At 40.4% G+C, this 14,983-nt stretch overlaps 1 protein-coding gene across 4 annotated transcripts; it reads right to left on the bottom strand.

Moving 5' to 3' along the window:
• Positions 1-36: 36 nt before the first annotated feature.
• Positions 37-10,590, bottom strand: LOC119702337 (lipase member M-like). 4 transcript variants are annotated; one of them, XM_038140232.1, is made up of 10 exons: positions 10,336-10,589; positions 8,797-8,908; positions 7,585-7,702; positions 6,705-6,903; positions 6,102-6,199; positions 5,226-5,362; positions 4,587-4,733; positions 3,496-3,567; positions 1,905-1,976; positions 37-764 (listed from the first exon to the last, which is right to left on the bottom strand). In XM_038140232.1, exons 1-10 carry the CDS (start codon positions 10,350-10,352, stop codon positions 531-533), a joined length of 1,206 nt encoding a protein of 401 aa, XP_037996160.1. In that variant the 5' UTR covers positions 10,353-10,589; the 3' UTR covers positions 37-530. The 4 variants fall into 4 exon arrangements, with proteins under 4 accessions (XP_037996160.1, XP_037996159.1, XP_037996163.1 ...); XM_038140231.1 differs by having other exon boundaries at positions 6,090-6,199; positions 10,336-10,586; XM_038140233.1 differs by lacking the exon at positions 37-764 and adding an exon at positions 795-1,107 and having other exon boundaries at positions 6,090-6,199; positions 10,336-10,590.
• Positions 10,591-14,983: the final 4,393 nt, after the last annotated feature.

The following is a 14,983-nucleotide window of genomic DNA, read 5'->3' as shown; positions in this document are numbered from 1 at the left end:
GTTTCAAACAAAGACAAACCATCTTCTTTTCAGGAGTGAGGTGATTTTTTTTTGGTATGAACTCATTTTTTTGTTTAATAATCTTGCTTAGTAATAAAATTATACAATACCATAACAGTTAGAATAAGATTTTGATTACACTAAGCCTTTAAATAACTGCCAGCCCAATAAACTGAGCAATAATCTTAAGAATGGAAAACATCTAGAAATCACAGAATGTATCCAGAGAAAGGAAGTGCTTTCATTACTGTTACAGTCTAGAGAGGAGAGTAGGCTGGAAGCAAACCCTGTCTTCTGTTAGCAAAGTGTAGTTATTGCAGAATTGAAGATGTATCAATTGAAAAAGTATTACAGATCCACAAGGTTGCCAGAAAACATGAAGTGCACTATCAGGATGCAAAAGGCATTGTTGTGACATGTGGTGTGCAGGAGGAACCCTTTCCCTGACTCCAGATATAACAGAAGGGGGTTTTTGTACCCAGTGAATCTAAGTGCTGTTGAATGAGTCAGGTAAGGCTTCTGGTTGTGGGCTAAGGATACTTCTGCATCAGGTCAATAATTTCATTGTACACGTGTAAAGGTGCATCCAATCCCCAGATGAAATCCAGGTGTGCCCATTCAGGAATCTTCTTGTGATAGATAAGCTTCTTGATTTTAGACAATAAAATGGCTGCGTCCTTGGGATCTGCGAGCAGGTCTTGTCCCCCAGTCCATACTGCGGTTGGTACAGTCATCTCTTCTATGTTGTAGAGAGGAGGAATAGTCTGGAAAACAGTGCAGGAATGAATGTCCAGGAGAGCACAGCAACTTTCAACATTCAATTGGGATTTTCTTCTGTCACTGCTCAAAGTAGAAGTGTCTAAACCAAAGAGGAAGGATGTTCCCTTGTTTGCCTTTTTTATCTGTTCTCACAGGGATTACTCAACTGATTGCACAGCCAAAAGTAAAACACCTCCTGAGCTGACAAAGAGTTATTGTTGGGTCTTTGCTTTCTCAAGTGGGAATCTCAGGGCCGGAACCTGAAACTATACAGAGATATGAGGATGCCTCTGGATAAACCCCCATCATGGTCCTTTTGAAGTACTGTTCAGTCCCAGGAGACATAGGCTAGAGAGAAAACACAACATGCAACAAGGATGAAAAGGATCGTGGAATGGCTTCTGTGGGAGGAGAGGGAAAGCAGCTTAGGACTCCTGTGTTTGGAAAAGAGACACCATAGCAAGGGCAGGAGGCAGGTTTATACAACCACAAACGGTAGGAAGAAAGAACACTGTAAGTAATTATCCCAAACACAAAACCTAGAAGGCATCCCGTGACTTTTCAGGAGCAAGCAAATTCAAGGCAAACCAAAGGAAGCTGCATTTCATGCAATTCATCATTAAAACATGTAACTTGTAATGACAGGCTGCTGTGGAGACCTAAAGGCTAGGAGGGTCAAGGATGGGATTCGATTGTTGAATGGAAAATGTGTTCCTCAGGGTCTGCTTGAGGACAAAGTCCTTTTGTCTCTGGCTGCTAGAATCTAGGGGTGGTTGCTAGTTTTCCAGTTTTCCTATTCCTAATGTTGTCATCTGCTTCAGTTACCCTAGTAGGCAAGATGGTTTTTGTTATTTTCTTTGTACTCTTCTTTTTCAAAATGAGTTTCTATTTTTTCTACCCTTACTTCCTCCTATTCATATTGATCATTTAATTTGAAAGTTTTTCTCTTCCTCTCTCTCTCTTTCTTTTAAAATGTATTAAACGTATTATTGCCACTAATGCTTGCATGCTTTTTCTGTTGACTTCCAAACTAAAATGCAATAATAGTTTAATTTACTTATGTTCTGAAAATGTGTCTCCTACTACGTCCTTGCTCTCTTCCTGTGTGTTTCTGTGCTGTCCAAGGTTGCTTCACCAAAACATACCTGTTGGTATTTTTCCATGTTCTTCTTTGAACTGCCCCAGTCATAAGCTTGGAACTTCCCCGAGCGGGCCTCCTAAGAGGATGAACAAGAGAAGGGTAGTTATAAAGCCATCATTTGGGAAGTTTGTGTGTTCTTTCCCTGATGAGCCTCTGACTCCAATCTAAAGCCCCAACAGAAGTTCTTCAAAGAGCTATGAAAGAGCCGATAGTAAATTAATTACAGGTGTCAAAAAGTGAAAAGAGTCAGATGTTTTTGTCATAACAAAAGAAATTCACATCTTCTGCAGACAGACCCAAGGATTTCCTTGCAGGCAATTTGTTCAAGTTTGTAAAACTGTTGTTAACAACTGCTGTCAGCAAGTTCATCTCAGTGCTACAGCCTTGCCCTATTCTTACAGTCACATTGCCAACACTCAGCTCTGTGAGTTGTTCTATCTTATGTTTTCTCTTCCCACTCTATTTTGAATATAGAAATTACTATTTTTAGTTCTTCCCCTTCTTGGCTATACCTACATCATGGGTTGCTCCTGCTCTGAGAGACACCTTCACCAGAATCTTAGTATTGAAATTCTGTTAGCTCCTTTAGTTGTAATAACAGTAAGGACTACAAAGACTTAGGAGTATTACTTCTGCATGTTTATGCTTGTAGTCTGTGGTTAAATGCTGAATTACATCTGAGTCAATTTGCAGAACTCCCCCCGCTCTGCTTTTGTAACCCTTTTTCTTTACAGAAAAAGGTCTAGGTCATGGTTACAAAAGCAATTTATTCAAACATACTATCTAATGCAATCTCACAGCCAAAAGTACAGTTCTATTTTGAGTAAGTGCCTGTGCAGATGTCAGTCAGGCGTATCTGTGTGTTTGCTTTGCTGAAAAGGGCATGAACACTCCTGCAAGTTTTATGTGCTCACACCTGCTTCCAGTGCTGCCCCAGAGCCTGTGGTGCTGCCAGCAAACCTGCCCCTCTGCAGAGGCTCCTCCAAGGGAGCTCTTTGGATCCTCAGAGTGTGAGCCCAAAGACAGAAAGGCAGCTCCCATCAGCACTGCTGCTGAAGAGGTACTATGGCAGTACCTTATAGGTAAGGGATACAAACAGTCTACTAAATAAAGTATTTATTATTTATGGTCCTACTGCTGTCCAGACACTGACAGCCTCGAAAGCAAGAGAAGAAACTACAAGGGTTTTAATACAATTTATGTGGCAGCCTAAATCCTGCTTATTTCTTGACACCACTTTGGAAACATGACTAATTTAAGGTAAACTCCCTACAAACTGTGGACATCATTTATAAAAGGTACCAGATACACAGTAAGAAGAATGATGTGTACACCTGCACACACAGCTTCCAGCCTACATATTTTTTACTCTTCATTGTTGGCTTCAAATGTACCTGTATCACACAGGGCATTTCTATCCTGCTGGCAAAAGAAGGAGCAATGAAAAATAGTGTTCTGAACTGAGTTTTCAGCTGCAATTCACAAGTTGCATGTGTTTCCAAGAAGTTGGCAATGGCTTCACAGTTGGTTATCTCTTACATCTCTACTCAGCTCAAGGTGAGTACCTATCTTCTCTTTCAGGGGTTTGCTCATACCTGACTCCAGTGGACTATGTTCTGCACAGAAGTTCCAGCAGAGGTTTGGGCAATATACACATTGATTCGGTTCTGAAAGAGAATATTCAGTGAGCATTCTCTTCTTCCCTTCTATGCAGATGTACTTCAAAAAATATGCTACAGCAGTGTCATGTATCAATTAAACCAAAGGAAATTGGAGTGGCATGATTGGAGACTCCCTCAGATTTACTTCACATGTGGCAGTGTGTCAGATTGGGAGTAGCACTGAAAGAGCAATCCCTAACCAGAGCATTTTCCAGGATGACTAAGAATCTGAAAGAATCTACAGATGAGAAGGAATGAATAGAAAGCCAGCAATTTAGACTGCAATCTGTGTGGTGTTTTTCAGAATTCTGTATCACACTCTGTGTGAGAGAGGATCACTGTTGGACAGAACAGCAAAGGGAAATGCAATTTCCTGATGAATGCACAAATATTTGAAATAAAACACACCCTAGTACTGCAGGGCTTTCTTTGCAAGCTGCTGTGGGATCCTTTCTCAGTGAACAATTTCTGAGGCTTTTTTTGAAAAATGCTGGAGCAAAATTTTGACTCCCATGTGATCTGACCTACAGCTGCACATAGTGTGAGGTGCCCAGGTACATCCTAATACTCTCCTATCCTGGTGGCCCAAGGCTTGGAGAATGAGGGCAAGGAGGAATATGTGTGTTCCTTTTTGTGTTTCAAAGTGAAAACATGAAGCAGGTAGACTTTTCATTTCTTCTTTTTCAGTGTGCCAGCATGTGACATATCTCTGATGAGACCAGTGGCCACAGTATGGACCAGGATATGGTGCCCTGGGTGAGGTCTGTCAGAAGGCAGACTGCAGAATTCTGGGGGGCTCTGAGCAGCTGTCAACTCCAGAACTGGTGCCAAATGCTCTTCTGAGGGCAGAGGCAGTGGTTCCCTGCTAGACATAGGGCAATCAGCAGATACTGCTGTCCAGTAGTGGGGACCATTCCCTGCAATGTGATACTAATAGAAATTCAGGATTCACACTACAGGATTGAAGGTGAATTTGAGGAGCATAAGCTTAAACTCCCAGAAGAGCTGATGAAAGTTATACGTACCACATCAATGTTTTTCAGGTTACAGCCACCCAGATTGAAGAAGACACTTCTACAAAGCCTGGCAAAAGCTCGGTGGCTGCAGACAGGGGCTATTATCCTTGTTAGACACTCAGTCTGGGGAAGGAATTCTCTGTTGCCAAGCATATTCTGTGAAATACAAAGGTAAAAATAATTTGGGAATGTACACACTTCTCCATCAATTAAAGAGGTTCTTACTTGCCTTTTCTCCATTTGTTAGATGATGTTCCCACAAACAAGTGAGAAATTACTCGGTTTTCAATTGCATCAGCCTGCTTGGGCATTACTCAATCTGGGTTACATCACTTTTAATGAAGAGATGTGTTAAATTAACTCCAATTCATAGTTTAAGCTTTTCTATCAGTGGCTTTGCCTGGAGGAATCTGGGAAATCTTTGAGGATCTGCATCTTTGTACCTCTCTGGGTGACCTGTCCCCATGCTGCACTGATGCCTTGGACTAAAAGCTTTTCTTATTCCCCTGTCTGAACTCTCACCACAAGGTAAACCTGCCCACATGCAAATGAGTCAACTTCACAAAGCCCCATACTTTCTATTTATCCATTTTAAGAGCTGAACAAACAAGTATATGGTTAAACAGTGGAAACCAAGATATCACACACCCTGAGCATTTTCTCAGGAAGGTATAGGAGTTTTGTTGCTGGGCCTTTAGCATACTTAATAGCAGTGACAGGTGCCAATGCAAAGTAGAATTTGATTTTTTGAGCCAGCTCTGGCATTGTTGAAAATGCAATGAAAGCTGAAAAAAAAAAAAAAAAGAGGAGTTAAACCCCCATATTTTTACAATAGACTGTTTTCAGTATTAATATATGATATTGTGCACTTTCAATTTATAAGCAACCTTGTTAGTTGTTCAGAGACTATGGTCCAACCTAGATTTGTATGAAAACCCTCCTTTCCATAAGTTACCAGCTTGTAAGAGTTTTCTCCTATTCAAAGACATTTCTTTCTATATTTTGCAGCTTTCTTCCAGACTTGATTAAAAATGGATGCACATTTTTGATGTACATTCATGTATTTCTAATACTATTGGGAGGAAAAATAATTTTTCCTCCAGTCAATCCAACTTTGTATTTTCTTTTTTCATGCCTACATCTGGTCCAAACTGGCCAACTTCTCTCTCTGTACTCTCATCTTCCTGTTTTGTTTATTTTGGTGAACTGACCAGCTGCTGTTGGGCACACCCTTGCATCTTGGAAAGAAACAATTTGCATGGCCCACGCACAACATTTTCCAGATTAATTCTTAGTTGACAGATTTCCAGCAGCAGTGCATTTGATCCATTATGCTTCATTATCTTTATAATAAATTTTAAATGCCTACATGTTGAAAATTGCTCATACTAACACAGTATTTCACAACTACAAAGAGTTAATGAAAACTTCAAGTACATCCAGTAACTCAGTATCTTAAATCACATTTTACCCCTGTTTTCTGGAAGAATTCCTCTCTTTTGTGTAACTTACCAATGGTAGTACCTTGTGAATAGCCAATATAGTACAACTTCTCCTGTCCTGTTTTCTCCAAAATGAAATTTATTGCTGCTGGAAGATCAAATTTTGCCATCTCATCAAAACTGCAGACAGGAGATTGAAAGAGAGGCACGCATAAATTAAAACCCAGACTTTAAATTGAATTCACAATTTCATTAATAGCTTGTCAGCAAAGAAAGAGTCTGACTGATTTAGTGAATCATTCAATTATTCTAAGTTCTTTGTTTTTCTGGCACTGGATATGGAAGATACTACTCAAGTTTTTTTTTGGGTTCTTGTATTACACAGACTAGTGTTTCTAAGTAGCTGCCAAAACTGGCTCCAGGGCTGAGGAACGCCTTGGAGATGGCCCGGGCAGGTTCCTCTGAGTCGCTCTGCTGCTGTGCCTCTAGTTTGAAGAACCTGATCAAGCAGTAATTAAAGTTGTCACCATTACTATTACAGTTCACATGCTTTATAGGGGCACCTCAGCAAAAGCAAATGTAAACAATGCTTATTAAAAAGTAGCATATGTAAATGCCTGATTTAACTATCTGAAATAAATATGATGGATAGGCAATAGATATCCCCTTCAGTGGTTCTGTCTACCTGAAAGCCCAGAATTCATCTTGATCAATGGAATACTTCTGATGTTTTCTTGACCAGCGATTCCCTCTGCTATTTCCCATCCAAACATCAAATCCAGCATCAGCTAGCAGGAAGCCCAAGCTGTTGTTGGGCAGGTTTGTGACCCAGTTACGAGCATCTCCCAATAATCCATGCTGGAGAAACACAGCAGGTCTTGAAGCTGAAAAATAAAGCAAAACCAAAACAGTTTATAATTGGTTTATCGTTTAATTTCCTGGTTGTTCAGAGACATTATTTTCTCATATTCAATACTGGGATCTTTTCCTGAATCAACAAATCATAAGAACAAACCCCCTCTTTTTGTAAGGGACAACTTCTAAGCTTCTGAAAGAATTGATGGAAAGATCTGCCTGACAGCACAGCAAACTAACTTGGCACCCTCTGGTCATTGTTTGTACAGCTCAGACACATCAGCTTGAGATTCTCAACACTGATAGGAAGATGAAGGGGTGGGATTGTTTTCAGAGATTTCCTTTACCCAAAATATGAATCAGACACTGATACTAACCAGGTGTAAGCAAAAGCAAAGCAAAATTAGAAGCTGCAAAAGCTTTTGCAAAACAGGTTGATTAGGCAACCTTTATCCTATTTTTAATTTTTTAAAAAGTTTTACTCATCAACTCTCACTTGGAAGAATATACTTAATATTATGGTGGATTTTTATTATAAATAGGTGCTTGACATTAATTCTGTAGATCTTGCATGTTGTTCAGGGCAGCGAGAACTCTTTGCTAAAATTTCCTTCATGCATGCATTTGGTGGATGTTATAAAAATACAAGTTGTGTCTTTTGAGAATATGCCCTATCTAGACTGGTATTGTGTCATATTAAATAACTGTACCTGGGCTTCCTTGATTCTGAGTACCATAAGGGATTCTGTTAATGGTAATGGTATAACCATCTTCTGTCATCACTTCATACTCCTCACTGGGGTACCCTTTGTAAGTTATGAGCTCATTCTAGGAGAGAAGGTTCAAACACATTTGTTTGCACAAGTCCATTTCATATATTTAAGACAGTCACAATGAAGAAATGTTAGCAATCGGGTACAGCTGGGGATTTAACCTACATACATTAAGCATCTGAATGTATGTAACCCTAAAGCAACAAATTTCATTTTTTCTTTATGTTATACCTAGGGGTTTACTACCTGGTTAAAACATGTCACATAAAACCTGCCACACAATCATAAGCCCTTGCATTCTGGTGATATAAGAACCTCTATAAGCTCATAGCAGGACTTTATGAGCTAAGATAAGGTGGGTGGCTGAGATGAGGAGCTGTCTGGGTGCAATGCTTCTGATTTTCTTTGATACAGCCTGAAACCAGCTTATTTAAACTACCTTCAGAGGAATCCAGACAGCTTCACAGCTCTGGTTTGCTGAACAGCATAGATGCAGTGAGCACTGCTGAAGAGCTGACTACATTATGGAAATAAAAAGATCAGACATTTGCACAGTTGCAAGACAAACTAGCACAGCCCATCTTAAGCTCTGAAGTAAATATTACTTTTGACCTGTAACGTTCCATCTGTTTTGTTACAAAAGAGTATTCGTTTTTATAACTTGTACTCAGAGAATTACTCAATGTATTTTGCCATGCAGGACAGAACCTCGAAGATTTTAACAAACAATGCAACCTATGCAAGCTTGCTTGGCAAGAGGTGTTTTTCTGAAAAGCTGGCCATTTCTGGTCTCTGCTGATCACCACCAGTTGTTTACAGACCTCATTGCTGATGAAATGCTGACATTCCAGATAGTCATTCTTTCAGATAGGCAGGCACTGCCAGCAATAGCAAGCTGGTAACTGATATTTAAAAGGAAAACAAGTCTGGAGATTTACTATTTGCTTTAATTTCTACCAGAGAGAAGATGGGCTGTTACACATGCAGGCAGAAGAGAATAGAAGAGAAAGCAGTAGTATATACAATGACTAGAGAGGATAGGTTAAACAAAGGCAGCTTATCTACCCTGTTATTTCTAACACTTAGAAACCCCTCTGCTGTAAGTCATGCATACCATCCATCCTCAGGTCACTCCATCAACCAACTTACAATACTCATAAAGGCTTCAGGATCCACAGCTCTCTTCATTCTTCTCAGTTTCTCTGAATAAGTAACTCCCTGAAACAAATATGTCACAGCAACAAACAGCCATATCTTCTCTCTGCAAGATCCAATATATTAATCTGTCAGTAGTCCTCCTCTGCACTTGCAATCCAGACAGGTTCTGTACTTTTCTGATGAGAAAAGTGCTGTCTAATAATGAATGGAGCCAGTCTGGTACTCCCTACTTGTTAATTAAATGGGACAAAACTGACTTCAAGTGTCTGTCTGAGGGTGCTGGGCAGCAACCTGGACTCTCTGCTAAGGTTTGGGGTAGGATGCTGCTCTTGATCAAGGCAAAAGTATCAATGAATCCAAGAAAAGGAGCAAATCTTCTGGAGAAAATAATTTCACCCATTTGCCTAAGAAGTAGGTCACTTGCATTCCCATACTATGCATTTGATCTGTAGGTGAATTTGGAAACATTTCTGGCTAACTCTGTGAAACACACAGTTATTGGGTAACTTGTAAGTAAATCAATCATTGTCACAGTGAAGATTTCAAAGTGGAGATAACCAAGTTGTATGGATAGTTAGTGAAAAAAAGTAAAAACAATTGCAAATAAAAAATTGAATATTTACAATTTAATTAAAAACTTAGAAACCTAAATAAAGCAATTATTTATATTTTCAAAATTTATACAAATCTGCTTAATGACAAAATTTATCCACTCCATAGGATGAGGATGGATAAAGGAAAAGAACACTTAGCTAAATGTAATTCCTACGTAGAGACTGAGTGCAGGATCCAGTTTTGTTAAGCAAGAAAGGAACAAAAAAACCCCTGGGAGGTAGCTATGCTGCTTAGAGGCACACATGTAGCAGCTCCACTGCCTGTGAAGACCTACATACTCTTGGCTCAAAGAAAATGCAGTGCTTGCATTAGTATCTTTACACTGTAGAACTCCTCTAGAGGCCACACCTAAACTTCTGTTGTCCCAGTGATAGATCTTTCAGTCAGAGTGATTCAGCCAAAAATCTATTGCATTTATTGTTTTCCTATTCAAGAAGACTTTTAAACTATTTTCCCCTCAAATAATATGAATAGCATTTTTTTTCTTCTCACAGAACAACAATTTATACACTAACTTCCTAGCACTACATTCTGGTACAATCTGTGTGTTGAAAAGGCTCCTTTTGTAGAAAAAGGGACATTTAGAGACCTTTGTTTTACTGAGTTAGCCCCCTTTCTTTTGGTTTAAAATCACCACTTTCTGGTTCTCTCACTTGCCATCTTCCCATACCTCTGTAGCTACCCCAGAGTTACCTCATTTCAGGCTAGGTGAGCCAGGCCTGAATCTCTTTAGTCACAAGGAATCTTGCAAGAAAATGCCATACTTTCACCAACTTACAAGCAAAACAACACAACGAAATACATTTGTTCCCAAATAGTAAAGCAACTCCTCAAGCTCAGGTTTCATACCATCTTTTGCAGCTCCCATGAAGCTTCACCAGTTTTGGATCATAAATAAATCAAAGCATTACTGACCTTGTGCCCAAAGTCATGTGTCTGGCTGAGCAGCTGCGGCTGCAGAAGAATGAAAACTCAATTCCTGGCTGTTTGGAAGCGGTACTGGCAGTGAAAGGATGGTCATGCACTGTTTTTTCCCCCAATCATGCAGCAACTTGACAATAAGCCTCTGTTTCTTTCCCACTACTCATTCCTTCTACTATCACTTCAGCTTTTCCCTGATGAAAACCAGAGGGGTGACTCCTTTTATTCTCAATCCTCATGCTTTTCAGCTCCTCAGCCACCACAGCTACAACAGGGCTCTTCTACTATCACAGATTGCTGGATTTTTAAGGAGAATACCAGCCTCTGTAGAGTGGCAGAGAAGGATCAGGAATTTTGAAAACAAATATATTCATAGATATACCTTATCATACCTAATGAAATTGTCAATAGACCTGCAACAATTTTCTCTTTTACTAACAACCTACTAATTCCAGCTTCTCGTGTTATCTGGAAAGGAAGGAAGGAACTCTGATACCTCTACAGATATTACTGCACATATTTTCCTTTTATTTTTTAATGCTTTGGTTGCTGCTCCATAATTCTACATTGCTGCTGGAGTGCTTTCAGGAGATTTTCCTCCATCTATATTTCACCTCTTAAATGGGCATAGAATTGAATGGATATTCCCTAAATGAATAGTTATGAAACTGGAAGGCTTTTCTGTCATCTGTATGGACTCAGAAAACATTTCTGAGGTGGGCATATGTGTGTCAGTGGTCTCAAGCATACTCTGAGTGGGCCAGAATTGTTCAGCAGTGGAAATTAGGTAGGCCTGAATAGAGATTCCAGGCAGGTCCTTTTTGAGGCATTCAGGACAATGACCTTTTTAAGTCTCTTCTTTTTGTGGAGGACAAGCCCGGTGCAGCTGTGCTCCACCATGAGAGGTGTCCTCCCTACTGCAATACAAGCTTTGCAAAAGTATGAGTGAGGGTCTTTTTTTTTCTACTTGTGTACCCTGGTATAAACCTGATGGGTTTTTCATTCTGCATGTTCCAAGTATTTCTAAATCTTGAAATTAATTATTCTTTCTTGTTCAGTTCCCAATTTTTATTCCTCCAAATATTCTTTCTGTCTCACAAATAATGTTCATCCACATAGAACAGATCAGCTTAAACACTGAGATGAAGATTGACCAAGTTTTTGAGCAAGATTTGATATTTCTATTTATATTATAGCTTGCATGCTTTCTTCTTGCAGTACTGCCTGTGGTTAGGATCAGACATATTCAATATATTCTCAGAAGTTATTTTCTTTAGCATTTACAGATCAGAAAGAAATATAAAAGAAAACCTCAGGAGAAGACCTGTTCCTACAAAACTTGTTATCAGGCTTTCAAAGAGAAATAGAAACATCTGAGTTCAGTTTCTGGCAGCGGATAAGGAGAGGAAATGATTTGCAAAGAGCTGGCTTAGAACATGGAGTGTTTTCAAATATTGATTCTACACACGGGATGGGATGTTTTTGAATCTTCTCATTATTTCCTTTATATGCTCCAAGCTCTTTCATCTTTCCTGCAACAAAAGCAGGTTCCTGCCTTTCTAAAATCTGTGTCTTTTGAAGCTTGACAAGAGTTTCATGAGTGAACTGTTTAAATTTGTACTTGCCTTTGAGTACCTCATGCTATTCTAAGTCATTAAGATGTGCTATTAACTCACTGTGAACAAAGCCAGCTTCATTCTTTAGTGCAAAACAATGCTCCAATAACAAAAAACTCACTAAAACATTGCATACACATGCCATAATACCATAAATAGCAAATGACTGGATAAAGTCATTGCAGGCTGTATGTGCTTAAAGTGAGTGTTTGAGATGGGCAAAGAAGGTGAACTAGGATTAGTGTTGGGCTGATTTTTTTAAAAACCAGACATGCACACTCTGTTGTAAATGATCAGGTTTCAAGGGAAGTTACTCACACTATAATCAGGTGTGGAATTCAGTGGAAATGCTTAAAGGTTGAGATGTTGCTGTCAGAGTTGTGGCTGCATCTTCACAAGTGTGGTCATATGTAAATGAACTTTAAACTGGTCAGTCTAGGTACCCTTGTATAAATAAGTGCTTTTATATAAATTGTTCTCTACATGCTCAGTTTATGAAGCCTCAACTCTTTCCAGTGCTTTTTATGGATAAAACCCCCATCAAGGTACAGAATATAATCTCTAGCATTTTTGTGTTTTCTGTAAACTCTTTGCTCTCCCCATTCTGTTCTGCTGCAGGAATTGGACCTGGCTCTGGAAATTACTTAGGAATGGAAGATATTTTTACACAGCTGAATATAGCAGTTCGTCATGGATCAAATATGTCCTTTTGGCTTCTTCATGCAGCTAGTGAACGTAGTTATCAGAAATGTTTGGCTATTTTAAGTATGTCAAGGAGGGCCTTTAAGGGGAGGTATGCTCTATTGAGAGACAGACTTGTTTTTGTGGAAGTTGCCATCCAGGAGTCTCCAAGGGAACACATAAGCAAAACCAGAAGGATCCCCTTGTGCACTCATATGGCTTTAAAAACATTTCGTGTCATAATGGTGTAAACAGTTACTTCCTGAGAGTGAGAAAAACACTGAAAATTAAGCACAGGGTCTAATAGTGAGCTCTGCACTGAATCCCTGGGATAATACCTGGTTCCCACAGCATACAACAACTGCCCTCAACCCACCACATGCTGTTGCCTCAGCTGGAGTGCTGTTGGCCCCCAGCACAGGCACATTTTGGGGGTAAAGGCAGAACCTCCCTATTCAGCAATGGAACCTAGATCTCCAAACAACAAAGGAACTGCTCTCAGGGGAGTCCCTACACACAGACAGAGGTGCAGAAGCATAAAGCACTAATGAGAACAGGCACTGCTTGGGTGAGAGATTCTTCTCAGCTCTGTCAGGCCTGCAAAAATATTTCTGGTGGTCATCATCAAGGTTAATGGACTTGCCTGGGGATTACCAGTACTAGGTTGAGTGGCACAGTATTTGTAGGTTATGAGTGAGTAGCTCTGCACTTGGATAATTATGAGTGTTTCCTGTGACAAAGGTAAGCTAAGAAGTGTCAAAAGGAAGGGCTCATGGGGGACAGAGAGGGCTGCATGCCAGGCTGTGCTGCTCACACTGCTGATGCCTTGTCTGGAAATATCCCAGGCAGCGCTGAGCTCCTGCTCAAGTGCCAGTTACCTATAGAAGGGCAGCTTCCACATGAAAAGCTCAGCACCAGCCTATCTGTTAACTTATCCAAGGGAGATACAACTTGCGAAAAGAGCAATTATTTCCACAATACTTTCTGGCTGATGCTGAAGTTTATGAAATGTCTGCAAGCCAGGACTTCTTCACCTCTGCGGGTGGATGAAGTCTGTGTTGCAATTTATGAGCTTTGCATTGTTAAAATTGTTTTGCCTCACAATCTGCAGAAAATTTTTTTAATCCTTCTGCTAATTTTGTAGCAAGGTATAGAGAAATGTATAGAGCAGTTTTGCAGCAATGTACAGAGCACTCCCACAGTCACCAGATATCAATTATATCAACTATAATTAGAGAAGAAAGGAATTTACACATCTGCCAACACATGTGGAAAGCTGAAAATTACTTATGCTTTGTTTCTCTTGCAGTTGTTGCTAAATGAAAATCTTGGGAGTGTGAATTGAAATCCTCTGGCAAAAGAACTGGGACCAGTAGGAGCACTGCAGGCCTTGTACTCAGTGTGCAGCAGTCTCCTGATGAGCATGGTAAGCACAGACTGAAGAAGTCTCTGGTCAGCTTTGTGTTGCCATCAGCAGGACCTGCCCAGCTATTTTTAGGGGTGAAAGGGCCTGTGGGCAGAGAGGCCTTGGTTTTTCTTAATCCTAAGAATTAAAGTAAGGGGTTTGCTGTGGAAAACAAGGAAGGTGCTGGGGAGATTAGAGACAGCATCACAAAACCTCTGTCCTCCATTCAAACTGGGATTTTTGCATACCTGTAACTGGGTTGAGTGGGGGCTGAGTCAGCAGCATCCCAGAGTGGGCTGGGACCCCTGTCTCCCTTCCCATGAACACCTTTCTCCTTGCCTTCTTTCTTGAGGAAAATTCTCATCAAATATGAATTCCATTACTAACCATCTCCATCATGGTTTGTTCATTCTTTTCATGCATTAAAACCAACTTCTCCCTAGCTTCACACAGAATCACACAGAATCACTGGGTTGGAAGAGACCTTCAAGATCATCAAGTCCAACCCATGCCCTAACACCTCAACTAAACCATGGCACCAAATGCCATATCCAGTCTCTTTTTAAACACATCCAGGGATGGTCACTCCACCACCTTCCCGGGCAGGCTAGTCAAGAACTTTATCAGTCTTTCTGTAAAAAACTTCTTCCTAATATCCAACCTATATTTCCCTTGACACGGCTTGAGACTGTGTCCTCTGGTTCTGTCAGCTGCTGCCTGGTGAAAGAGACCAACCTCCACCTGGCTCTAACCACCTCTCAGGAAGTTGCAGAGTGGTAAGATCACCCCTGAGTCTCCTTTTCTCCAGGCTGAACACCCCCAGCTCCCTCAGTCGTTCCTCACAGGGTTTGTGTTCCCAGCCCCTCTCCAGCCTCGCTGCCTCCTCTGGACGTGCTCGAGTGTCCCAACACCCTTCCCAAACTGAGGGGCCAGAGCTGGA

This window comes from Motacilla alba, chromosome 6 (genome assembly GCF_015832195.1).
Source record: "Motacilla alba alba isolate MOTALB_02 chromosome 6, Motacilla_alba_V1.0_pri, whole genome shotgun sequence".
Lineage (NCBI taxonomy): Eukaryota > Metazoa > Chordata > Aves > Passeriformes > Motacillidae > Motacilla > Motacilla alba.
This window is presented reverse-complemented; position numbering and strand designations above follow the sequence as displayed.

Coding starts and splice junctions, on each gene's coding strand:
- LOC119702337 (XM_038140231.1), bottom strand. Junction 7,703..8,796: donor CTGAAGCCTTTATGAGTATT/GTAAGTTGGTTG, acceptor CTTCTCTCCTAG/AATGAGCTCATAACTTACAA. Junction 6,904..7,584: donor TCAGAATCAAGGAAGCCCAG/GTACAGTTATTT, acceptor TTTATTTTTCAG/CTTCAAGACCTGCTGTGTTT.